At 41.0% G+C, this 27,184-nt stretch overlaps 1 protein-coding gene and 1 long non-coding RNA gene across 3 annotated transcripts; both read right to left on the minus strand.

The window, feature by feature from the left end:
• Positions 1 to 1,961: 1,961 nt before the first annotated feature.
• On the minus strand, positions 1,962 to 5,544 carry LOC111854964 (uncharacterized). The gene is made up of 3 exons (XR_002840792.2): positions 4,698 to 5,544; positions 2,369 to 2,407; positions 1,962 to 2,036 (listed from the first exon to the last, which is right to left on the minus strand). It is a non-coding gene; the product is annotated as an uncharacterized lncRNA (long non-coding RNA).
• Positions 5,545 to 8,013: 2,469 nt separating this feature from the next.
• Positions 8,014 to 26,830, minus strand: fxyd6 (FXYD domain containing ion transport regulator 6). Of its 2 annotated transcripts, none has more exons than XM_023833506.2 (9): positions 26,391 to 26,830; positions 17,075 to 17,128; positions 13,611 to 13,628; positions 12,139 to 12,177; positions 11,934 to 12,008; positions 11,578 to 11,614; positions 11,409 to 11,458; positions 11,130 to 11,172; positions 8,014 to 9,004 (listed from the first exon to the last, which is right to left on the minus strand). In XM_023833506.2, exons 1-8 carry the CDS (start codon positions 26,395 to 26,397, stop codon positions 11,144 to 11,146), a joined length of 309 nt encoding a protein of 102 aa, XP_023689274.1. In that variant the 5' UTR covers positions 26,398 to 26,830; the 3' UTR covers positions 8,014 to 9,004; positions 11,130 to 11,143. The 2 variants fall into 2 exon arrangements, with proteins under 2 accessions (XP_023689274.1, XP_023689275.1); XM_023833507.2 differs by having other exon boundaries at positions 12,139 to 12,174; positions 26,391 to 26,819.
• Between the last annotated feature and the right edge of the window lie 354 nt (positions 26,831 to 27,184).

Raw genomic sequence — 27,184 nt, forward strand, 5'->3', positions numbered from 1 at the left:
TCAAAACATTTTGAAGTCACTATATTTTGCAGTGCAAAATCCATCTGGCACTGTAGGTAACTGAAGTTGATCATACGATCTCAAAATGAAATGATATCACAGCAGCATGCGGTTATAGTGACGCGAATGGTATTGATTGATTTATGTTGGCTCCATAGATTTTCGGCCTATTTCCTTCTAAACTTGATCCAGATTGGGTTTTGCATCGAAGCAGCCATATCAGATACTCGGATTGAATTTCCGATTCCAATTCATATTTCATTACACTGCTATAAGCTACCGTCTGCCGTTTGGTTGATGAAGGAAAATTAGTTTTTTTCATGTTATAAACGCGTTTACTGGAGTTAAAAATGTTTTGTATCTACGGTGATGTGCGGCTCTGTGGAACTGGACTCCTTGCCGCTGTTTAGTAGGTCGCTAGTTAAAATCCAGTGGTCAGCAGAGTGACTTCACTGGTGGACACCTAGAGCGAGACCCATAACCTCCAGTGCTACAGGGACACTGGCTGAGCTTGTTCTCACTTGTTCATCACTTTAGACAAAAGCCTCTGCTAAATAAATGCAATATTAATAGCTCTGTGCGATTCAGGTAGCAGATTCGTTCTGGAGAATCCAATGTTCACTATACTGTGATATTATGGTATTAAAGAACAGACCCATGGTGGTTTACCAAAGGCTGTCCAAGTTAAATGTGTAGATAAATCAAAAAAAAAATGTATGTAGTACATATTAATAATTATTATACAGTAAAAATAGAAGTAAATACTGTACTGTACTTTGAGCAAATGAAGCCATGAAATGTTTTCTGGAGTGACACAAAGTACTGCGTGCGTTCATCATTACGAACCATATTAATAATTCGGGTTAAATAAGATAACAGGCTTTATGGCAGTCCATTCGTAAGTATGAGTTGTCCATATATCGGGCGTTTATATTTCAGGGACTGCTAATAACTAAATGTGTTCATAAATTATTTGCACTAAGCATCTATACAGGACACAATAACTACTTGGTCAAACATACCAACTTCTTTAGATGAATATGCTGATGTTATTGAATGGGATTGTAGCTGCAGCAGTAATTCATCCAGATTTGGCAGAAATAAGACAATGACCTCATAATCAAACACCATTAACGCTATTCAGTTTTTACAGCAGGGCGAAACAAGTGAATAGCATGCCTCTCTCGCTGAAATTTACTTCTCGTCTGAAGAAAAGCAAATGATTTTCATTGATTTGGTTTCTTTTTGGCAATGCATTGCTGGCATTAAAATGACAGCAAATGAATGTTTGAAAAGAGCTGCTGGCATGTAATTGACGTTGAGTGTGGTATGCATGCTGTGATGTTAAAGAATGAAAAAATGGAAAGGAAAAAAAAAAAAATTACAAAATGTCCATAAGAGGAGCTCTTGGAAAGTCTGGGAATGCTGTCAGATAGATGAGTTTGGCAAAAAGCCCATCTGCCTTAAGCAGCTCTAACACAGAATATTTGGAAAAGCAAAAAAAAGGTAGGCAGTGGTATGGAATCTGGACATTTATAAGAGTAAACATGTCTATCTTTGTGGCCTTATCAAAAGGCTGAAGTCTTGAAGCAGTTGTGACCATCCTGGTCTCTTACCTTCGACTTCCCGCATTTGCGAATGGAGTTTCCTTGGGGGCAGGGCAAAGAAAAAGACAGAGAGAGAATCACAACCTCAAAACATCATCAGAATTCTGGCCGCACACAGGCAGACATCTTTGATAACAGCATTAAACCTGCTTTGCCCTGCCCTCCCCTGCAGGAACACTTCCTGGATAAATCATGTTTCATTTACATCCCATACATAAACAGTACACGGCATTACAAAACAGCTCGCTATGAACTCATACTCGTACATAAAGGGACAGACGCTAAAATTACCGAACCCTCTCCCTTTCGTCAATAAAATCCCACCCAACTGTAAATAACCAGCTGCAGACTCACCAGCAAGCAGGAGGATTGACAGGAATACAATGACCCCAGCAAAGACCAGGCCTCCAATACGTAGTGTCCGATAGTCTGGAATACACAAACTACTCAGGACAAGACGAGCATCACTGCACGCACACACACCAAGATCGTATAGCGTCAGCCAAGGAGGGCTCCTTTGCTAAGTCACAGAGAAAACATGCGAATGGACAGAATCTTATCTGATCAGCTTCTTAAAAACAATGTTAATAGTTAAAAGGAACCTCTGCCCTTTCAGCGAGAAGTTAGTAAGTAGATTTAAGTCTCACCAAAGGCCATTTATCAGCGGATTCAGCTGCGTAGCTACAAAATTAGCTAGTTTTTCTCTTCTAGTCCTTCAGCTTTTGTACTGCAAAGAAACCCAACAGGAAAAAGAAACATACCGTACACAAAGTCTGCATCTAGGTCCATCTTAGGGGTCGCTGAAAAGAGAAGCATTACAGTTTCTGAATAAAATGATAAACATACTGAAAGCTATAATGTAAAGATGGACATTTTCTTTCCTGCAAGTTAAATAGTTACTCTGCAAATCTCGCTGTCATTCATACATAATTAATAAACAAGGCAGGAATTATTCTATTCCAACTATGAAAAAAAATGAAAGATACTGGATCACAAAGCAGCTCATTCATGCACACCCAAAAATTCCGAGTGGCCTACGGTTACCATTGCATCACGAGAAATTGGGGTTTTTTTGAGCCAAGAGCACCTCAAATGTCTCATTTGGGCAAGGGTAATTCAAGGTGAATTTTAAATTTACCAAAACCAAGTACTTTCAGAATATCTGGGTTCGTATCAAAATGGCACAAAACAGTGTCTTACTTGCAGACACTATATATAACAAATTAATTTTAACTTAACCCCACGCCCACACACACCTTATATGGCAAATATTTTCTAGTGATCTACCAATAAAAGTATACAAACTTTTAATAAACTAAATGTCAATTAAAAAGTTAGTGAACTGACTAAAGGAGATGTTTGTTTAGCTAGTTCTATGCTGGCTGCAGTCGTCAGAAAACCTCTATAATAGACTAATTAATTCAGTAGAAGGATAATTACGAAAGATTCATTCCATTTATCTGGAAATTCCACGGCAGGTCGCAAAACGTATAAACGTAATAAATTAAAATAACCGTTCAAGTTTCCAGCAGAGGGACTTAAAGGGAGTGGATTTAAAAAAACTAAAAAAAAAAAAACACACAACACGACGTAAAACCTAAAAATGTAAAAATTTCTTAAATCCGTGTAAAAGCCTATAATAGTAACGGCTCATATTCGTATTTCAGGTAAATAGGCTACAATGCATTCCCCAAATATTAGTTTATTATTAAATTAAAAGCGAGTGTTTTCTAACTAAAGGATGGACTAATTTCTTCACATTTTCCCAGCATTCCAATCCAGACGTAGGACGTACGATTTCAAAAATAACTGATAAAACACGTTTTATTATGAAATTCAATGAATGGATCCAATGCACCTAATGAGGGAAGCTGGAGACCGCACGCCAAGAAACGCACGTATCACAGAGATGTTACGTAACCGGTTATATACCGACTGTACAATCTAGCCGTAATTCGATCGGCATCTTATATAAAATTCATAAACTTACCCGCATTTCGCGTTCAGCGGATGGCAGATTGCGAGTCTGGCAGTGTGACATGAACGGCGGATACAGCGGTTTCCAATCATGTACCAGTGAGCCAACGGCGACATTGTTCATCCCACATATACCACTACATATTTGGCGCATATGATAGACAGATGTTTAATAATGGACAGCCAGCTTCGTCCTGAAAAGCGAGGGCCATCCTTTGATGTCACTCATGGGCTTGTGAGGTCTTTCAGGATCATGGATGATGTATGATAACCTGGGCTGGGGCTCTCCGGAATGCCGCTGTCATGTCGGCGTTTCTCCGCCAAGTCCCATATTTTTATTATTGAAAACTCATACGCGTTTTTATAGTTTTATATTTTCGTGTTCTACACAGACACTACAGATAGCAGTGAAGTAAAACAAGAAGACAGAGGTTGCTTCATTTGGCACGCCTCTCCATAGCCTAGTCTTAACATGATTATGTAATGATTATGAAGCTTAAATGTCATTTATGTGGACGATTTCGTAATAGTTAGCCTATTAACCATCTATCCATCCATCCATTTTCCAACATTAATGCAAGTATAATACAAAGATCATTCTACGCAATAATCCACGTACTTCTCTCTAAAAGGCAATTAGCACGAGACTACGCCATCAAATCGGGTTTATTCATCCGTACTTTAAAAATAATACTGTTCACCCATTAACTCATTGGTGATTGGTAGATTGCACCGACGGTAAACACAGAGAAATGAACTTACACACCCATACTCCGAAACGCATATCTAAACCGCATGGCTACCTTTCCCTGCTCGGGCTATGTCAACATAGAAATTGCATACAACATTTAAATACAGTAGTGTTTAGGAGAGAAGACAGAAAAAAACATTTAGGAGATAACATACTTCGCCCCAAAGCAAATAGTAGCCCACCGGTGTGGGTGATTTTGTTGTTATGGGGCGTGTACTCTTCGTACAAGTTATACAACCTTTCCATAGAATTAAACCAGTTTTGTCGCGTTTTTAACAGTAATGCAAACGGCTTGCCTACAGCTTTAGGTAATAAGTTACATACCCCCTAGACAGTCTCCCAATAGATTGTTTCTCACTCACCTGCTTCAGACATGTTGAATCTCCCGTAAACCTGCATGAAACAAGCAACAGCTCAACAACAAGCTTCACTCTTAAATCTTTCTATCAATATCGCTGCTACCGCACGATTTAAGGGACAAAAAAGGGCACCGACAGTCAGCTCATGATGCCACGCCCCTTCGGTTCCCTTCAAGCAGATACACTTCAGCATAGTACTCAGGTATGGGGGAGGGGGGGGAGTGTTTACCCGATCATTATCTAGAGCCACAGTCAGTGACATAGTAAGATCTATAATCAGTTTCATAGCAATCGTGGCATGTATCTATATTCACTGTTTCTATTGTGTTACACTGCGATTGTACGGATGAATAATTAAAATGATAAAGTTATTAGTTATAAAGACAATAAAGTTGACCCATGAGCCATATGACAATTAAGCATTTCAAACCAGTGACAGATTAAATAACACAAATTAGGCTACTGGCTACGAGCAGTCCGCACGTGACATGTGGATCTCGGGAGATATTTTCAAAATATTAATGTTAAGGTCCCGTTAACACTGGAATTCCCATCCGGGAATTTTATTTACTCTTTCATCCATCCATGTTGCAATATTATTTCATTACATTAAAAGTTATCATCCCTTGCATTTCTCAGATTTCAAATCGTAATGCAAAATTGCCAATAAATGTTATATAAAAGTAGTCTTAAAGCTGTAAAGATGCTCTGTTATTTGCACACCTAGAAACGCAACATGCCATTTCATTACCTATAGAAATAGTTTGGGTATCAGGAAACTGTAAGAACATTCATTCACCATCCATGTTGCTTGTGTCGGGGTGGGGGCGAAGCCTATCCCGAAAACCATAGGCGCAAGGCAGCGAATAACCCAGGACGGGATGCCAACCCATCGCAAAGGGGACTCACCATTCACACTTAGGGCAACTCCCATTGAACTTAGCGTGTTTGTAGACTGTGCAGGGGGACACCGGAGATTCCGGAGGAAACCTCACACGAACAGAACATGCAAACTTCACACATCCGGTGCAGGGGTGTGGGATCGAGACCGCTGTCTCCGGATGTGTGAGGCGACCGCGCTAATCGCTGCCGCCAAAAACCACCCTGCTCTGAGAGATGAACATCAAGGGTTTAATGTTGTTTCCAGTTTAAAAGAAGGCTACACATACGTTTCATTAGCAAACTGAGAATTCCAGTTGCTTGAATGGTTTCTACACCACTTCCAGGAAATCATAGTTTATCCATCGATGTTTAGACATGAAATTTAACTTTTATATATATATATATATATATATATATATATATATATATATATATATATTGGTTCCAATGAACCTCTAAGCCAATTTCGGACGTCCCAAATTTTAATAAGGGAGGTAGGCTACTCTACCCGATTGCTCTACCTGCGCTAAAAGGCCACACCCCTCTGGCTGATTATCATGCGAAATTATATCCTCCATGTATGATCCGTTTACTTCGTGTGATAGCGATCGTTAGCATATATGACGGACCTCTAATTTTTAATTAATAGTTTATACCACAATGTGTAGAGAGTACGAACGAAAAACAAGAAAGAAAACATACTTTCTCCAAGAATACACAACCCATGTATAGGGAGAAAACGACAACGATTCTCACGTGGAAAGGCATTTAAAGCATGTTTCTGTACCAGAGCTTCTGGTCGTTTTGCAAATGATCTACGGCGTGGCTTGCAAGCCATGCGATTTTCTATGTAATGCGAAACTTGTGCGGACGTTTATTACGCACAATGGACAAAGGAGCTGATTCTGTCAACTACTTAAGGTTCCAAATATTAAGGAAAAGCGGTTCAATTGTCCCACACGACACGGTGCTGTCAGTAATAATGTATGTTATGAAAAGAAATACTATACGCCGACCTACCTGCTTTGAAGCGTATACGTGCAAATCAACTGCTCTTCAGAGACTAGCTGTAGACTACAGCTTTAGGGTAACTTAAGTGCTGTCAGCTTGTCCGATCAGAAGGGCAAGGCGGACGCGATGCCGCCCCACCCACCAATCTCTCAGCTTCTTTCATAAGGTAAATACACCAACAGCGTTGTGCCTGCAAAACGCAACTTTATTACCCCATAAAGAACGGCCTTCAGCACCAATAAAACTCCGACGGTGACCCTTAGGCAACACTTACAGGCAAATCGAAATTATGTATCGGTGTGTAGCTGTAATGCGTGAAGTTCAACTTTGTAGAAAAAAACACGATCTATTAAAACCACCATTTTCAAAGCACTGCGCGTGTAACATCATTATGTAAGGCGGAATAATTTTCTGTAAAGTTGTGGCAAGATATAATTTATGTCACATGCGTGTTCATGTGTTTGTACCCCGTATTATAAATAAAGCGGTTTACAAGACATGGCATGTCATATTTAAAATACTATACAATTCTGGTAGGCTATACATAACACACAGCAACGACAATAACAATGTCGTCGTCAACATATAACAGTACCAATTACGGTAACTTAATTTAAGGTGAAGTTATGGATTTCTGAGTGCATTTTCTGTTAACAGCCATATTCCTTAGCTAACGACGATGTTACGTAACCCACAGGCATCGATCTAGTTTAATATTATATTATCTTGTATGTAATATTGTGTAATGTTGAAGATAAACGTTTATTGACCTACATACGAACCACGTGATTACAACCAAGACACATTTTTGTGCGAGCAACTCTAATTTGGCATATTCATCCGATCGCGGGGTCTGCGAACCTGGAATTGGGAGAAAAAAAACTGAAGATAAACGTCTCATTGTTTTTAGCTACGCTTAAAGAAGGGTGCATAAGGATGATCTTAATGCATTTGACGACCATCGTACGTGTTTAATGTGTGGGATTTACTGCAATGAAAGCACACCTGCATTTGCGTAGGTGCCGAATTCGGCTTATGTTTGCGTGGGTTTTACTCTGGATCTCACAGTCCATGCCTGAGGTGCATCAGTGACTCTAATTGTGGCTTTCGTGTGTCCTTGCGTGTGTGAGCCTGTCAGGTTCTCGGTAACAGCAGCCATTGCTGATGTTGTTGATGGAAAAGGACAGATATTGTGGAACCTCAGTGTGTACAGGGTTGCTAGAAGTCCAACCAGGAACTTTGCAAAAACGGTGTGGCACGTGAGATATTACTTCAGAGCATTGTCATCAAGCTCCCAACGTTTTGAACAATTGAATTTCATAACATGATTAATGTATAGCCTACACTGGTTTCAGACATAAGTGAGTTGCCATAAATCTGTGTGTTGTGATGGGGCACAGACTCACGCTAACGTCAGAAGAGCCCCTGAAGTGAACACAGTATTTATTGTTTGTGAAATAAGTTCTTCAACACAGTAATACATACAATATAAATGCTGTTAATTTCCTCTTTGCTTACTGCTTTAAATACACAATTCTACTGGAATGAAGGATAAACAGTTGTGCATCTTCATACTGGCAGAGGCAGACAATTCCAATCCAGAAAGTAAAACTCCACACCAGGATTTTGTTTCAACCATCTTGTTAAGCATAAAGAGTCACAGCGTACTCAACGGGTTGGGCGAAACAAAATCTTTGGTCTGGATTTTTACTCTCTGGACCTGAACTGTCCACCTCTGCCTACTGGATGGCATTTTTTAAAATTGGCAGACTACTGCCATGTCAGTGGATATGTTTGCCTCTGAAAGTGACATGACTTTCAGAAAAAAAAGTTCTCTCATTTCAAGAGGGTGTGGAGACAGAGGCTGCATATTAAGGGAACTTAGCGGTCCCCAATTACACACACACACACACACACACACACAATAAAACCTGTCTTCTTGACTTTTAGATATCTGTGTGTAGTTTTGTACAATTTCTATATTATTGTATTTACAAACTATATATATATATATGTATAGGCCTATGAGACACTGCAGAATAGAACGCTTCTGACAAAGATTATAACAGTGACCATGGAAGAGAAGAGCATAGTACATAGTAAAAATAACAAAAATAAAACCAGTTTTTAAAATCACAAGGAGGAACTCATCACAGTACAAGGTTTTGTGAGCCTGAAGATTAGAGACACTCTACTACACCGTCACGGGTTAACAAAGGCAAACCGCAGAGAGACCAGTACACAGGATACAGATGGGAAGACATGGTCACTGGTAACAGGACATGTGGCTAGACCTGTATTTACACAGCACGTCTCGCAACCTGACCCCCCCCGGATCCATTCCCCTTGCTCCCGATGCCTTGGCAGGACATTGTTATCAGTCTCGCTTCGGTGGCATATAGAAGCGAGTCTTCAGTCTGTAAGATGACAGGCAGGGTAGGAAATAAATATGATTTTGCTGATACATGTAGAACCGTTGCACATTTACCATGATCGTAAAGTAGCACACTTGTTAAGCACATAAGGAATATGGCTGAAAACGGCACAAGTCTTAACAATGTGCCGCTATGTCAGCGGTTGTACTGACCAATTGCTTATGACATTTATATATACATTGTTATTCTTAAACAATTCACTAATACCAAAACTGCAGCAGCAAACAACTGTAGACAGCAAAGTCATTGAATTCCATTTTTTGAATGAAGCTTGGGAAGCGTAAAAGGTGAAAGAACAGCAACAACAGAGACACGAGAGGAACAGTTTCCTAAGCTTCATCACAAGGCTCCAAGAGATCTGTTTATATAGGTGTTAGGAGGCAGGTGGTGTAACGGCTAAGATGCTGAATTTATAATGAATGGTCTGCGGGTTCCAGTCTCAGAAAGGGCACTGCTGTTGATCTTATCAAGGTCCTTCTCAAGCAGTGTAGCATAAACAGCTGACCTATGACCTTTTAAGCTACACGATTCACTGTGGATGGCAGCATCTGCTACATAAATAACTATTAGCATTCCCACACTGGCTGGCTTTAAGAGCGTCAAACGACACCAAGGAGACAACACTGAGTCAAAGGACCTACAAGAAGCTGGAGTTGGGTTTAAAGACAAAGGCTGACTGTGACTGACTCACCCATGGATTAACGTTTTCCGTCGCTATTATATTTCCGTCGCCTGAGTGAACTAAAGGTTAATAATGAGATTGATGCAGATCCGAAGGAAAAAAATGGGGGGGGGGGGCTACACAAGCTTTGGTAGACAAAGTTCTGGAAAGGCTCTTTTTCTTTGGTTTAATTACAATTTAATTATTAGTTTCGGCATTTCGCTTAAACATTAACGGCTGCGGAGTAGCCTACAGGCTGCAAGCTATTTCCCGACACGTGTTTAAGATGCCAAACTTCATAGTAAGGAGAAAATAATTCCCCAGCATTTAGTGCCACATCAGTCTTTTAATGTCCCAAAACCAAGACGAGATCTGCAAAAGGGTGAATATGGCATGGGCTTCTTGTTGCCTGGCGTATCCAATAATAATAATAATAGGGCATGATAATAGGCCAGTAGTAGTATATTTTACATTTTCAAAAATGATTGGAATAGAACGTATTTATATGTTTGGAAGTCAGTGGTGTGTCATGAAGTGTCTCATTCGCTAATAGTAGCTAAAAAAGGTTTTGGGTTTAAAGACAAAGGCTGACTGCTACATTGCTTAAATAGCTAAAGAAGCCAAAACTCTGAAGCTCAAGATTCAGGACAGTGGCTCTGGTGTCGCACGTGCTGTGAGAGCTTATGCTCCGTTAAAAATAAATAACAGCAGTTTTGGGGTCCGTTTTGTTGCTGTTAACAGGGGAATGGCAATGGGAAGCTGTTCTAAATTTCCCGTATTTTGGGTCGGGATCTTGGGATTTTTCAGCCTGCTTTAAAATGAGTTTAGGCTATTTGTAAACATAGCCTATATAAATAGTCCGTAAAGCCATATTTTACAGGACATATAGGCCCTTTGATTTGCATCACTCGCGCGCGTAAGTTTGCTTTCGGTTTTGTCAGCATGGACGCGCTTCTGTTAAAGGAAGGCACAGATGTGTCAGACATCGACAACGGTGAAGAATAAGTGGAGATGGGCTTGGCTAAATGAAATGGGTGATAATGGCAAGCCATTTAGTTCATGGTGCAAAAAGATGAATATGGCAGGTGTTCGATTTTGTGTGGTTTCCCATAAAAAATAGTCCATGGAAGCAATGGCTTTTTTCTTATCCACTGTTGTGTATTACTAAAACATTGTTGTTGAAATAAATTTGCACTGAAAACTTGATGTTTCATCATTTATAGCCAATTATTGACAATGGTAAAGTCTTTCCTTAGCTTGAATTATTGTTACAATTATGTAAATGCAATTCAACTAGGGGCTTAAGGGATAATGGACAACACAGCGTCGAAAATTTGATGCATGGCCGAGGTGGTATGGGCCTGTGACACTGAGCATTTGGTTTAAAAAAAAATTAAATAAAATTTCAGTCAGATGATTTTTTTTTTTGCTCTAATCCATGCTCACCTGTACAGGTCACTTCAGTTCTCCGTTTTAGGGGCATCTTTCCCTAAACGGCAAAAGGAGGTATTAAGTAAGTAGAGTAACATCCGATTTGTTAAAATGAAGAGAGCCCAGTTCACATTCTCTGGCAGAGAGCTCTCCCTGGCCACATGAGTCATGGGTCTTGACCCAATGGCATGTTTCTGTTCCCCGATTGATGCCAGGGAGGTTGCCAGGCGCGGGTGATGGAGGGGGCAGTCTATCAAAGGGCCTAATGTGAAGGATGACTGACGATCCTCTCACCCTTGGAGATGATCAGGTTCTCGGCCTGTGCTTCTTCATCCCCAGGGGTCCTGAAGCAGAGATGTAGGGATTGGGGAATGGGGTAGGGTTACGGAGTTTAGCATCCGACAGCTAAGGCTAAGACAGCAAATATTTTGATTTATCTGTGTGTCTGGGAAGGCGGAGTTACCTGGGCTTCTGGTTCAAACTACAGCGACACCTTCGGCCTGGAAAACACACAGATTCTTTGAGAACGAGTCAAAGGTGGCAGCCTCCCCATGTGGCATCGTTTAAACCAGTGTTTCCCAAACCGGTCCTTGGGGACCCACAAATGGTCCACGTTTTTTGCACCCCCCCAGCTGAACTGTCTGTGGGTCCCCAAGGACTGGGCTGGGAAACACTGGTCTAGACAGTCAGCTGTAAAGTTCTGTAAGTTATTGTGTTTGCTGCTCTTCCTGGGTGACCATGCATTTCATAGCCTTTAACATGCATGCCCTTTCCCTCTAAGGCTATCTGTGTCCTGGGAATAGCGGCAGGATGGCCTACTGAGGATGAGCAGGACGCCCAGGGCAAAGAGCACCACTGCGAACACCAGTCCTCCAATCCGAAGGCTTTCATAGTCTGCAAGGAAACAGAGAGGCAATCTTTGCATTACTGCATGCAAACACAGCTCCAGTTGACGCCACATGTATGTATCATACCGTAATCATGAAACCAGAGCATAAATTCAGGCAAATATTCAGGGTCTTACCATAGTCAAATGGGTCTACGACCTTCTCATTGTTCTCTGCTTAACACGATGTAAACAAAAGACAAAATTCATAAATAAACAGGAGGTATTAGATCAATCAATCAAACAAACAATCTTTATTTATAAAGCACAGTTTTAACCACCGGCTTTACAAAGTGCTTTACAGACATTTTAAAAGAAGAAAAAGAAAGAAATTAAAATAAGCACACAAAAAATTTCTTCAAACAAACAAACAAACAAATAAATACCACTTAAAATGCAGGACAATCCATGATCTCAGTAGGGGACTTTAACCCCTACCTGCCTGGGGGCTCTAGTCCCTACCTCACAGGCGACTTTAGCCCCTCCCCCCTTGTAGGGGACTCTAGCCCCTACTTCACAGAAGATTCTAGCCCCTACTTCACAGAAGATTCTAGCTTCTACCTCACAGGGGACTCTAGCCTCTACCACACCGGGGACTCCAGCCCCTACCTCACGGGGGACTCTAGCCCCTACCTCACAGAAGAGTCTAGCTTCAACCTCACCAGGGACTCTAGCTTCTACCACACTGGGGACTCCAGACCCTACCTCACAGAAGATTCTATATTCTACATCACAGGGGACTCTAGCCCCTACCTCACAGAAGACTTTAGCCCCTACCTCACAGAAGACTCTAGCTTCTACCTCACAGAAGACTCTAGCTTCTACCTCACAGAAGACTCTAGCTTCTACCTCAAAGAAGACTCTAGCTTCTACCTCACCAGGGACTCTAGCCTCTACCACACCGGGGACTCCAGCCCCTACCTCACAGAAGACTCTAGCTTCTACCTCACAGAAGACTCTAGCTTCTATCTCACCGGGGACTCTAGCTTCTACCACACCAGGGACTCCAGTCCCTACCTCATGGGGGACTCTAGCCCCTACCTCACAGAAGACTCAGTATTCTACATCACAGGGGACTCTAGCCCCTACCTCATGGGAGACTCTAGCCCCTCCCACACCAGGGGACTCTAGCCCCTACCTCACGGGTGACACTACATCCATCTAGATCCATATTGACATCCTGCAGTTTTACGTTAATATATCAACCTGATTTGAATAGGCGCAATAACAGGATAGAAACTTAAAAGGCTGCAATCTTCCCACTCAGATGATTGATACCATCAGTTTATAGACAATGTACTACAGACAAAAAATAACGAAGATCAGGTCCAAACTCTGATGACTTGCACCTTGTAGCAGCTTCACCTGTGGGCCCAGTGTCTCCCCGATACGCACAATAACAATTATTATTAATGATTTTTATCATCACCAGCATCATCATTATCTCTCTTTCTCATTCTCTCTGCACCACCTTCCTCTTGATATGCTGTCCTGCTTCCATTGTCTTGCCTAAGCTCTATGTTCCTCTGCTGGTCTGTGACCCATCAATCTCTCAACCTCACAGAAGTCCTCCCCGAAGAAGAAGAATTAGAGAAAAAAACCAAACTCACCCTGTCCAATGGTCTCACCTAAAGAGGGACAGAGATTGAAAGAGAGAGAGGGTGACATCAGTAAGGCTGTGGCGATGGTGATGATGTCACTGTCTCATTTTTTTGTTATTTCCCGATAACGCACAGCTTGTAAAAAATTGATGAACTACATCGGCTTCTCTGCATTACACCCAGCCCCTGACACCAGATTTGGCTATCCTGTGACATTACTCATTATTCAAGTCGGGGCAAAATCGTTTTACCCTTGAGCAGCAAAATTCATTATCTGGATTGTGTCAAAGTTGTCCGCTAAAACGTGGCGTCTGTATGAACGAAAATGACATTTTGCCTCAGACAAGGTCTAACTGCATGTCAAACTCAAGACATAATAACATGTAACAGACATATGATGCAACAGCTACTTACAGGTATGTTCTGACTGTGCAACATAATTACAAACGGAAGTCAGATACATTAATAAGTCCTCATTAGGTGTCAAAATGCAAATACCATATTTTGGATGGTAGAGTTAAGTTATTGCTTCAGCTGGTAAAATAATATTGGGCAGCAGGTTGGACTAAGGCAGTGCGGTGGCACTGAGGCCAGCACTGGTGCCTCACACCTCTGGGCCCAAGGTTCAAGTGTCTGCCTTGTTTCCATGTGTGTGGCGTTTGCATGTTCTTCTCCGGTTTCCACCCACAGTCCAAAAACATGCTGAGGTTAATTGGAGTCACCAAATTGCCCTTAGGCGTGAGTGTGCCCTGTGAGGGGTTGGCGCCCCATCCTAGATTGTTCCCTGCCTCGCACCCATCGGCTCTGGACCACCCCTGACCCTGAATAGGATAAGCCAGGGTTCTTCAACTCTGGACCTCGATTCCAAATCCAGGCCGTGTTTTCAGTTCTCCCAGGTAGTTGTTTAATAATTACTGATTCTGATTGGCCAGAGGCTTCACACCTGACTGACAGGTAAAGGAAGGCTGGAAAACCAGCAGTGCTCGGACCTCCAGGACCGTGAGTTGAATAACCCTGGGATAAGCGATTACAGAAAATGGGTGGAGACTGGCTTAGAAGCTCGCACTATGGCCCATACCTGGCTCAGTATGTGTGGTGTTTCATTGTTCTGGCAGTATTGGTGTGAACTTCTTTGCATGTGCAGTTACCTGTCTATGAATAAGCCTTATCGTGTGGTTGTTTGTGTGGATTTGTGTGCCCTGAGATGGACTAGAAACCCATACAGGGTTTACCCTCCTTATGCACTGTGCTTCCTGGGATGGCCTGCAGGTTTGCCATGACCTTGAATAGCGTAGGACACTTACATCATTCAGCAGACACTCTTTTCCAGAGCGACTTACAACGCTGCTTTGTAGTCCAAGTTGTGAATGATGAATGGACATGATAAAACAGGATAAAATATAGCAGAACAGACAAAGAAAATTATATGGAGGTAATTACACAGATGTTTATGTACATCCAATACATCAAGCTTGCTCCAACCAAAGAAATCCTATCAATATATAATGCAGTTATACTAGCAAGAATAAACCTGTTCGTCATAGATGGTGAACTTGGGTTGCTTTAGCTCTTTCTGTGTGGTCTTATAACCCTCCAGCGGGATGTAAGCTGCTCTTTGTTTGACTTTTCCCAGATGTGTAAATATGGTTGTGTTTGTATCTATAATTTCAGCTCATTATTGTAATCCCCACTCTCTGTATGTCCTTGATATTTAATTCAAGCTTCACCCCTGAAGGAATCAGCCATGTGTCTTTGTGCTGCATGGGCGTTTCCGGCTCCTTCCGCAATCTGCTTTCATTAGGCCCCGCCCCCCCACAAAGCACGATGACATCACGTACCATCAGGGAGGAATCCTGGGAGTGGCACCATTACCCAATGCAAAAATATATTTAAGACACAAAGATATAAATAAAATACTTGTTCTGCATTTTAAGCTGAGCTTCAGTTTACTAGAAATTTGCTTAAATTTTGCTTTTTTATGGAATAACAGTAAGGACCTCTTTTGTCCTAAATGGCATGATTTAGGGCACCCCTGACCACCTAGCTGTGCCTAAGAATAATCACCCCTCCCCCACTGGCACGGGTCACTCTACCTTATTTTTATTTATATATTTATTGTCAGCTATCTGACACAATTTCTTCCCACCCTTTCGGCTGCTGCATTATTTATCATTGTTTACATACCCAATGCACTTTCCATATACACCCTTGAGTCCGTCCTTCCCACTTGGCACCGGCTTTTGTTTTGCCCTGTAAACCACTGTGAAAACTCCCTTCTTGTCACTTTCCGTCTGTCGTGCCGCGGTGCTGTGGGAATGTTATTTCGTGCCGCTGTACGCCTGCGTGTGAGTGGCATGGCTGAAAAGCTCAATTTGATTTGACTTGATTTGTTGACTAAAGTCACCCTCTGGTTTTTTTTTTTTGCGTTTCTTTGTTTGCTGTCACTGCTTGATATCAGACTGAAACGCAAAGACGTGAAAAGAAGATGAAAAGGTCCGCATGCGACGAAAACAAGACGCGCTTCAAGCCTATTCTGAAAGATATTATTGTTAGTGAGAAAGACGGGCTACAGCAAGGCCAGGAATAAAAACTCTCGTCTTGGCTGTAAATGGAATACGAATTTCAGCGCCCTTCTAACTCATTTTGCCCGCTCAGTGAATCCCTTTCGTCCGCATGCTGTCAGCGTGACTCCTCCAAGCGTTTGCACAATTTATAACTCTGGTTCCTTCTGCCCTACTTTCTGTTTTGCACAGTTTAGCCTGCTTTTTTAAACTACACACAGATAGCAAAAACACGATAGCGAGAGCTCTATTGTTAGACTTTGTATACGCGCTGTAAATTATGCCCACTAACATGCAGACATACAAGACAGTATGAATAATAGAAGAGAATCAATCAACGATAACACTGAAAGAAAAAGTAATCAGCTAGAGGTGTGTACAAAGAAAGAATATAGGATGATCAGCCAATACATGTAAAGACTGGGAGATCATCTACGGAATTTTATTGTTTATTCAGTGTGATACAGAAGTTCCGAACTCCCATAAGCAGTGAATCGTATGCAGTGAATCATATGCAGTGAATCACTTTTGTTCCTGGCTAATCCAAGTGTGTCTCTGCATAGCTGTCCTATTGAGTCGTAGCTTTTTAAATCTTAGCTATTACCTGACTGGAGCATCGCTAATTCCCCGTGGCCTATGTTTTGTTACTGTTTCTGAAAATATTTCCAGTGAATCAAATTGCGATCGCGGCGGGACCAGTGTCAAGATTCCCTCATCGCACATGGATAAACAAGCGTGCACACAAACACACAGATGAATGATAAACACCTGAGATACACACGTTGTCAGTGTTAGGAAAACCCCACATGATAACAGTGGAGCCATTAACCCTAAAACCCATCCGCACGGTGTCACCCCCTTCCCATTATTCTCCTCTTCTTAACAGCCGGAGGTGGCAGCGGTGGCACTTACCAGTAACATACACTAGCAGCGAACAGAGGAAGATGAGAAAGGTTTCCATGGCAACTGCCAAGATACAAAAAGAGTAAAATCAGAGGGTCACTTTTATCAATTCATACACGTACCACATACAAACACATACAACCGTACAGAAAAAAACACAAGACGTCAGCAGTAACATGACACATCTAACAGTCTAATTTGTCTATTTTTTTCTGGAATGTTCCTGTTTCCCAGCAAACATGATGCATGTCTGGTGTAATTCTATAATGGTCAGGTGTCCTTGATGTTCTCAGTCCTAGTTTACCAGCTTAACCTTGATACCTCCTTTCTTATGTATTGCAGAACAGAACAGCTATTTATTTATCTTTATTTTTTTATTGATTTATGTATGTATGTGGTGATAATCTACCAGCAATCGTACAATTTACATGGTAACAACTGACAGATCCAGATTGAGACAGTTGACCTAAATTGGCTTCTGTCTCCTCGTCACATAAAAAGATGCCCTGTCCGTTGACTAGACATCTTTGTACAAGGTCCTATTTATTGATTTTAAACCCCCCCCCCCCTTTCAAAACCTGGGATCAATAGCGACTGGGTTTTACATCTGCTTACATTTGTAAACCAGGCAACATCGGCCTTCCCTCCCCCACAACTCTACTGACTCAATGAGAAAAATCCAAGAAGTTGCAAAAAGAAGGCCGTCTTACGCGAAACACATCGCTGGACCGAGACCAACTGCTACTCAGTTTATCATTCAAAAAAAAAAATCTTAAAGGGGTAGCGAGTCATTTTTTTTGGCTGTAGTATATAAATGCAATTACATTTAAAAGACAATTTGAGCAATATGCAACAATCATGATATATCAGGAATTACAACCATGAGTGAAGATGCATATTATTACAATTTCCATATCAGCTTGTTCCAACCCACTGCTTATTCTTGTTTCGGGAAAATGGAGCCCCCTTGTGCATACATTGCATATTTGATGGCAGTTGTAACTATTTTTAACAGTTGGAGAGTCATTTAGCAACAAAGTAAGTTTAGATGCACTGTAAAACCTCGACAGTCTGCCTCAGATGAGGCTTCAAGTCTACAAATATGATCGATGTTCGCTTCCTCGTCTTTCTGAAGCTATTTTCACCAGCCCAGTTCTCTGTGTGTCACTGTGGATTCAATAAAGTTTTAACATGTATCCAAAACATTGAGCCTTAGGCTACAATAGAATCAAAGATCAATTTAGTGTCTTTATCTAAAACCTGAAGGTTAAAAATTGGCCAAAGGTAACTACACTTTAATGCATGATAATGTTGTTTGTATTCAAGTTTTTAGAATAATAATATAATTAATAATAATCATCTATGGTGGTATTCTGATTTTTAAAAAGTAAACACTGTGCAAGCATCCCCGTCCTCACTGTCACAATGTGATTTAGTGATTTTTTTCAGCTTGTATTAGCCTCCTGATCTTGAAAATCAAATGAGTGACAATATGCACTCTAAATATTAACCAGAGTAAACATTTCTAAATTAATCAAAGACAGTCAGAGTAAAACCCATCAAATCTGCTTCTGCGTCTGCTACGATTCAAAAGCAATCTACTCTCTGTCAGCTGAACAGAGTCAAGAGCAATTTGGGTCTCTAGTCAGATAACATCGTTTTTCAGGCAGAACATTTCAAAATGTTTCCCATACAGCGCCACCTTGAGTCCGGCAATGTTATTACAACGGCACAGAGAGGATGCATCTTCTGTTGTGCCCTGTGGCTCTCAGTAAAAATGGCTTCCTGTGAATATTTATCTATCATCTGCCGATGAGGGAATGAATACTTTCAAAATCCTCTTTCTGCACAATAATATTATTGTAATTTTGTTTTGGCTGCGAACAAATGTTTTATCCATCGTTTTGGGAGTCACGTAGCCACTTGTCTTTACAACGATAATTTTACGGAACCTTTCTTAGCCTTTCTTTTCACTCCGGAATGATAGTGTGTTAAATCACTGCATTCCCAGCCCTCATGGGCTCAGCCCAGCCATTTCAAATCTACACAGCACTAAAAATGGGTCCCTATTATCTGTGCTCCTCTCAATCTGCACTAAAGTAGGGCGTCCTTGTTTTGATAGTCGTGCTGTCTACACACAAGCCACTCTGGATCAACCACCCACCCCCCCACCCCCCCAGGGGCCGTGCCACGGCAGGGTGCGTGCAGATATCTGCCGAAGATTATCTCCCCCATCCTCAAGGCCGGAGCCACAAATCCCAAACGGGCAGAAATTCCATTAAAACTAACACCAAGGAGCTCTCACTGCAATAAGTTTTGATTCTTGTCCCTTGACTCCCACATACACCCTCCTCCCCAAAAATCTGTCACCCACCCTCACTCCCCCAGGCCTGACCCTTCTGATCCCCTTAGCTTGAAAGCATATCTTTATCTATGTGCCTTTAAGGTTAAAAATAGAAATAGAGAAGAAAGCGAAAGAGATTGTGACAAGGGGGCCCTCTTGGCAAGTTTATACACTACCCCTTAACCGACATCCCATAATAATGCTTTTTCGGAAGTAGCAGCATGAGATAAAAGCGGTGCTCCTCATGTATGCCCTGATATCCAAGCAGGAGGAACAGGAGACGGGAGACCCTGTTTTAGATCTTGAAATCTTTGCACATTAATTCGTCTCCTGCCCACACGGTCCGGCCATCAGCTTTGTTACTCATATGACAGAACGGACCTTGAGGACAGAATTGGAGCACATAAAATCACGTGACGTGTGATTGAAAGGCAAGGACACTGAGACTTGCCGTGTTTTATAACTCTGTCAGTCGAGCTGGGCTTGAGGGAACCGGCTACCTGCCATCGTGTTCCACGAACGATGACGGCACTGAAGGCAGCTATGACATTCATGTTTTTTAATAGAGCTACACTGTCGTGATGGTGGAGTGTAAAAAAGCAGCACATGGCTGAAAAAAACATAAACACTATGTGCAGATTATGTAAGAGTTTGGCATGGCAAGACACAGGGAACACAAGCAAGATGGTAACACCATATTTGTTGCCTTCACGGGAGGAATGCAGAAAATCGCCTATGTCATGAAAAATCCAATTAGCAAAATATATGTTTATTAAATCCGGAATCATTAAAGCTTTACTTGTAATTTTAATATAATGTGATATATAATGCAAAATGATACATTTGGATTGTATTCATTTCTTTCTTAACAGTAGGGTGAGTAAAATGCGGCACCTGGCAAAATGGGGCAGTTGATGTGTTTGTGTAATACTTTTTCTCTTCAAGGGGCATTAATGTACTTAGAATGGTATCAAGTTGGGATTCAAGACGTTGAGATGATTTTCTCAGAAAGCTAATTTTCAGAAAGTATCCCATTTTAACGATACTCACCCTAAAAGTGATATTCCACCTAATCCTTTCTGAGCACACAGTAATAATTAAGATAATTTCTCCTATCAATTCTATAAACAACAAAAAACCTATTTATACAGAAAAAGTGCACAATGGAAATTACCAATACTTCATGTATCAAAACACATTCACTTGTATGTGAACAAAAGTAAAATAGCATTTGAAAAAGAGAATGAGCTGTAATAACATTAACAAACATTAATGTGCATAAAAATTATAATGTTAATGAATTTCGTTTAATGTAGTATAGGGAGAGATCCCCATTGGCAGATTCACCATGCACTGCAACTCACTGCCTGGTTTAAACTAAAAGGAATCAACGAAATAATCACGGGAAGCATATTAAATCGATCAATGATTGATAGAACATAATACTGGTTACAGAGCCCCCCATGAAATACTTAACGGATCTTTGTGACATGGTGGGCAACGAACACAGCCCCCCTTCAATTTAGCAGGTAATGTGATACGACTCAGTGTATTACTTTGCGCTAATTCATTTCAATATAAGCAGCCACATATACCCCCATTATCTCTATCAATTCAGCTGCGGGCCCTGAGAAACGTCAGATCTTTAAAATGTTTCCGCTGGGATGAAACCAGTGACCTTCCCAGCAGCAATCCCCCCAAATGGAGAGAGAAAGCACGTGCGTGTCATCGGAAGTGGCATAAAAAAACAAAGCAGCCCAGTTTTCAGACCGCAGGTGGCGTACAGACCGCTTCACATGCAGTAATCGCTTGTGATAGACAGGGACAGAGTGGAAAAGGGGAAGGAAAGATCCAAGACTGAGTTACTGGCGCAGTATTCAGTATGAAAGGCGTGTTTGCATAAATTAGATTTTATGACCCAGCACCATCTTCTCCCTTTCCGCAATAACACAAGTGAAAAAATAGAAACTGATAAAGACACTGTGTAAAACATTCAGGAAATGTCAGGACCAGGGGTTATATTACTAAGAAACTTTCAATCAAACTAACTTTTCTTTGCTTGAAAATCAAGGAGATCGCGCTGTCCTTTAATGAGTAGGATTCTGATTATGCAGTAGCTTAGATTTCCATTAGAACCCGACAAACGCATAATGTGTTGATTTTCGCACCCATTAATCTCAGTCTTGTAACTTTGGATAGGTATAACGCACATACACAACTCACCTATCTCTGCAATCAGGAAAACCTATTCGATCCGGTCGTCTAAATTGCAACGAGGGCGCAGCGAGGCATACATTTTGAAGTTCTTCCACCAAAACGCATCCAGGAAAGCAATATTTCGCTTTCGCAATGATCCAAGCGGTACAAATCGTCAGAACACTGACTATAAACAAAACGAACGTATGTTACTCCTAAAGGTATTTGTTTTGAGCTTATATTAGGATTTTGTGTGCATTGTTTGTTTTTGTATGTTTGTGGGTGGTCGTATGTGTATGTTTGTGTGTGTTTGTGTGTGTGTCTTTTGGGGATGGGCATTTCGTTTCAGTTTCTTTCAGATGTTATAAAGTAATTTAAATAATTATATAAAAGCATATAAAATTATATATCAAATATATTAATAGGGACTCTAATCTCAGCATTTATAAGATTATATTTGTAGTGCCTGCACATTTTTATATTAGACGAGACTAGAAATTGAGAAATTCAAATAGGCGCAAGTAGTTTTTCCTCATAAAAAGGATTTTATATCAAGACTGTGTCAGCATTTACACATCAACTTACGACTATTATATCTGAGTAGCCCAGAATATCCTGAAAAGAAAACCATGAAGCACAGATGACTAACTCATGTACATGCAATGTAATAAGCCTAAAATCAAAGGGATAGAAAAATGCACGAAATGGTCGGGAAGAGCAAGAGGAATTTCCTTTTACGCAAAAATTTAAAATGATAAGGAAACAGGTTTCATATCTCTGATCAGTTGCAGAGCCAGGTACACTGACTGTACACCTAGCAGACAGACACACACACACACACACACATTTGTATCCCTATCTTTGTGGGGACTCTCCATTCATTCATATGGGGAAAACTCTGATCCCAACATGACCATCTTAACCCCTATACCCAACCCCAACCTTAACCATAAGTAACGAAACAAATTTGAGTCTTTTGACAATTTTAGTTTTTTGATTGCAGTCACAGATTTTAATAAAATTGATTTTCCCCTTGTGAGGACCAAAAAACACACAATATCAAAGTAACAGGTTTTTATCACATTGTGGGGACATTTGGTCTGCACAATGTAATATATACATGATCCACACATACACACACACGCATGCACACACACAGACACATTTGTCACAGTTGCATTAGTGGCTCCATTAACACTGTGGTAAATGTAACTGCTATTGATTTGTTTTTTCCATAAAACCAGAAGTCCAACAAAATTAAATATTCAGCAGTAAATCATACATAATTCATTCATCCATTTTCTATACCCGCTTGTCCAGAGTCCACCGTGGAAACTACAGGCACAAAGCAGGGAATAACCCAGGATGGTGCACCAACCCATCACAGGGAACACTCACCATTTACACAGATGGGGAATTTGGCAACTCTAGTTCACCTTGGCATATTTTTTGACTTTGGGGGGGGGGGGGGGGGGGGAATCAGAGAACCCAAAGGAAACCACCATACAACACAAGGAGAACATACATCCCCAAGCATGGAGCCATGGCAGAGACTCGAACCTTGGTCCAAGAGGTTGGTGGTAGCAGTACTAACCACTGTGCTTGTCACATGACCGTTGAAGTTGAATTATGCACATCAACCCAAAAACAGAAACGTATGCCTCGCAAAAATGATATAGGCCTGTAAAATCTGAAGTCCAAAATTACATTCCTCCTGACAGATCCGTTCGTTTTAAGAAAGTGTTGACATTCGGGGTCATGGGGATGTGGACCTTCTCCTGCAAAGAATGCAAAATAACGTGCGACACAGGGCGCCTTGCCTGTCACCGGGACCTCCACACATTGAATCACACCTGGGGAGTTTTTTCGGAGTCAACAAATCATCCGAGCAGCATGCCACTGGTCCGTGGGAGGTAACTAGGCTACGTGGGGAGATGGAGAACAGAAAGAGCTGCTGCCTGGTTCAAACTTAAAACCCTGCGGCTATCAAGTAACCCACCTGCATGTGACTCACCCTGCCCATCCCATCCTCATTAACTCAGCCACAATGACATTCGTTTATGCAGTCACTCAGCACTTCTCTTTCTCTCGTAAAACTTAAACCTCTAAAACGGTTTCACAGACTTTACCCTTAAGTCATCCAAAGCTCAGTGACACATCTGATACAACTTTCAGTCGCTACGCCGTTTTTATCCGCTAAAAAGCAATAACCCGTGCGAAGTGCAAAGTTGGTAATTTATCAAGTTTTCTTCTGGGCTCCCAAATTCATGAGAATTACATCGATCCTGAGCTGGCGGGATTAACATCGTGAGAACCCCTGTTCATGGGCAGAGTAACGCGATTCAAATCTAGGTGAAAGACAACCAATTTAAAGCAGCTATTTAGAAAGGACCTGTTACAAAGCCCTTTTCTGTGTGCATGGGAATACCACTGGCCACTGGTACGGGGGGGGGGGGGGGGGGGGGTTTAACGCAAGAGCTGGCATTGATCACTGTTGGGCACAGGCCCTGGGGCACCGCCCGCGGCGTGAGCGTCTGTTCCGTGTGTCATTGTCTCACCTCCAAGGGTTGCGAGGGGAGACTGGCTTTTTTTTTTTTGCGACGTTTACGTACGTTCTCGCACTTCTATTGGTTTCGTCATTCTCAAATATCCACTGGCCATATTGTGTCATTGCCTCCGTCTGTTCTTGCTCCTCTCCCTGTAAAAATGCTTCATGTTTATCTGCATCACACTAACAAATAACAACAAATGTTAAGAATCCACTAATGCGAGCCACAATGTATTGCAGTAGTATGATGAGGAAATGTTTATTTGGCCACTGAATGCATGTGAATTATTTCAGTACAGAATAATATAAAGAACCAGCAAAAGTCATTCAAGGAACAGCTTATAAATACAGGTTAAAGCTGACTGAAGATTCTTTTCCTGTTTCTCGTCATATTTTCCGAAAACGCAAAAATTAAAATGAAATAAATAAAGATAGGACATGATCACAGACGCTAAATTATTTTCTGGGGCAAACCCCAGACTAGCATCCTTAGACTAAAAGGAACGGTGAGTAACCATGACAACGAGGCGTGCAGGGCGGGCGCCCTGGCAGACGTGCTGGTGCCTTCTCCCGTACTCCAGGGTGTTTCCATAGCAACCCATCAAGTCAGGTGACTTCCACTACCAGTGCCAAATGGCTCACAACCTTGTTATTATTTTTAATCGAGTGCAGCGATGGATTTTTATTACAGTGAATTAACACAGGGACATCTACCACATTTCCTATGTATTAATATTCTTATACTATTCCTAAAAATGTAATAATAATAACCAATACGTGCAATTAAAATGCAAATAGTTTTAACGATAAAGTAAAGTAATAAAGACATGGATGTAAGCCATTTGGTGAACCCCCACGAGACAAGAGAAGACGTCATGATGGAAAAAAAAAGAAGGGGTGAAATTGTAGGTAATAACATTCTGGGTATATAATACATGAGTAATATTCAAATGATTGAACTGAACTCCGTTATGTTAAATGACGAAGGAAACACCTCTGACTACTCGCTGGCGAAAAGCGCGCTCAGAGTTGTTCTTGCGTCCCGCGCTGCTGCCTAGCTCTGCTGAAACCGTATTGTTGCATTCCATTACAGATAGGAACTTAGGTATGAAATTAAACCTTTCAGCTACATTCATCATATAGCTTTTCATGCTACTGAAATGTATAATCAATACTTCATAGTATTCTTAATTTTTCTTATAATGCAGCCTATGAAAGAACATTTGTATTTTGGTTACTATGAACATCTATTGCATATATTAAACAATTTAAACCGCAAACATGGATACGAATGAAGTGATGTGACGTACGTCTGAGCAGTTCGTTCGTATTTGATTCAGCAAACACACATTTCACCTCACGTTCAATGGTCGCCATCTCCTTGTCTTTCCACGGCACCTTCTGCCTACGTGAATATCTCAAGCGTCACGCTCCATACCTGTAGATTCTTATAGATTTCAGCGCCACGTTGTTTACATACCCAAAGTATCACTGACAAGACAGACCTCTTTAATTGACACACCGGCATCATTCTATAGCTTAAATTTATGAGGCTTCCGTGTACATGACAGTATGGTTAAGAGCAAATGTATGTTAAATAATCAGTCGGATAGTTAATGTGTGTATGTCAAAGAAATGTAAGCAACTTAAATCCACACCCCCAACAAAGACTCAAATTCAGACAGCATCGCTTCTTTACAAGAAAAGGTAGTGCAATACAATGAGGACACACCCTCGTTTTACGCACAAACCCTACGATTCACAGCAAGTGCACAAAAGTCAAAAACTTCTCTTTGATATATTTTAATTCCCAAGGTGCAATGCATTTGCAGCATGGAATACAATTATTCTAAACAGTAATGGAAATCGCTATGTCTTTGTTGATAAACTTGAGCTTTGCATGCATCACCATCAATTACATTTGCTATAAACCTAGATGCATTGAATACATTTGCACTGACGTTCAGCTAAGCATCATGTATATTTAATAAACGATTCAGCCCTGGCTCCTTCCATACTATGAGGCAGCACGAAGGTGGTTCGCTTTGATGAACAATCAACATCTTTCCACTACTCCCGTCTACTCGCTAGACAGACGCACCTACTACGCAAAAAACTACGTGCGCATTAAATTACTTTTTCTTTCAAAACGCCATCAGTGCAAGACAAAAAGCGACTCGTATAAACTGCATTTCCTCAAATTAAACAAAACACGAAATGAAAACTTATTTTCTTACCTTTCATTCGCCTTGATATTACACGGGCGTAAAAAACTATCAAAACTGAGAGTTAATTAAATTAATGTTAAAGCTACAGCACTGCTTTATTAAACTAATTTAATATTTAATCTTCTCGGTATTCTCTGTATACTGTGCTATCCACGCCCTACTCTTCAGAAGTTGTCTCTCTAGGTTGGATTCTCAGAGAAAAAGACAAATACACGTGGGTGTCCTTCTCCAAATGAAATGCAAATCAGATGTCTTTCTTTTTTTCACAATCGATAAAAAAGTTGCGTTTTTAAAACGGCCCTGAACGGAGCCTTCTAAACACGCGTCCCTCTTCCCTGCGTTAACGCCTTTCTTTGAGCGCCTTTGCCCGTCTCTCGCTCGCTCGTAGTTAATGCCCGCCTTACCCACTGATGGACAAGCAGAGGTCATCGGTGCAAGGGTAGGTAATCGCGCATTTGGCTTTGGGCTTGAGGCAACAGGCAGCCCAGTGTTTTATCTCTGCTATGTAAAAAAAAAAAAAATAATAAAAAAAAAAATATATATATATATATATATGTGTGTGTGTGTGTGTGTGTGTGTTTATATATATATAAATACATGTATGGTAATAGATAATAACTGTTAGGATGAGTGTCCTTTCACGCATTCTATTAATATAATTTTAATTTAATATGCTTATTATTTAGAAAGTCATGTAATATTAATACATAAACCTTAAGTTCTATCACTTGTGTGACATTTGTGTAGATATTTTTCTGATTCTTCCTTCCATGGGTACGGAAAACTGACTGGAAAATCCCTCC

This window comes from Paramormyrops kingsleyae, chromosome 17 (assembly GCF_048594095.1).
Source record: "Paramormyrops kingsleyae isolate MSU_618 chromosome 17, PKINGS_0.4, whole genome shotgun sequence".
NCBI lineage: Eukaryota > Metazoa > Chordata > Actinopteri > Osteoglossiformes > Mormyridae > Paramormyrops > Paramormyrops kingsleyae.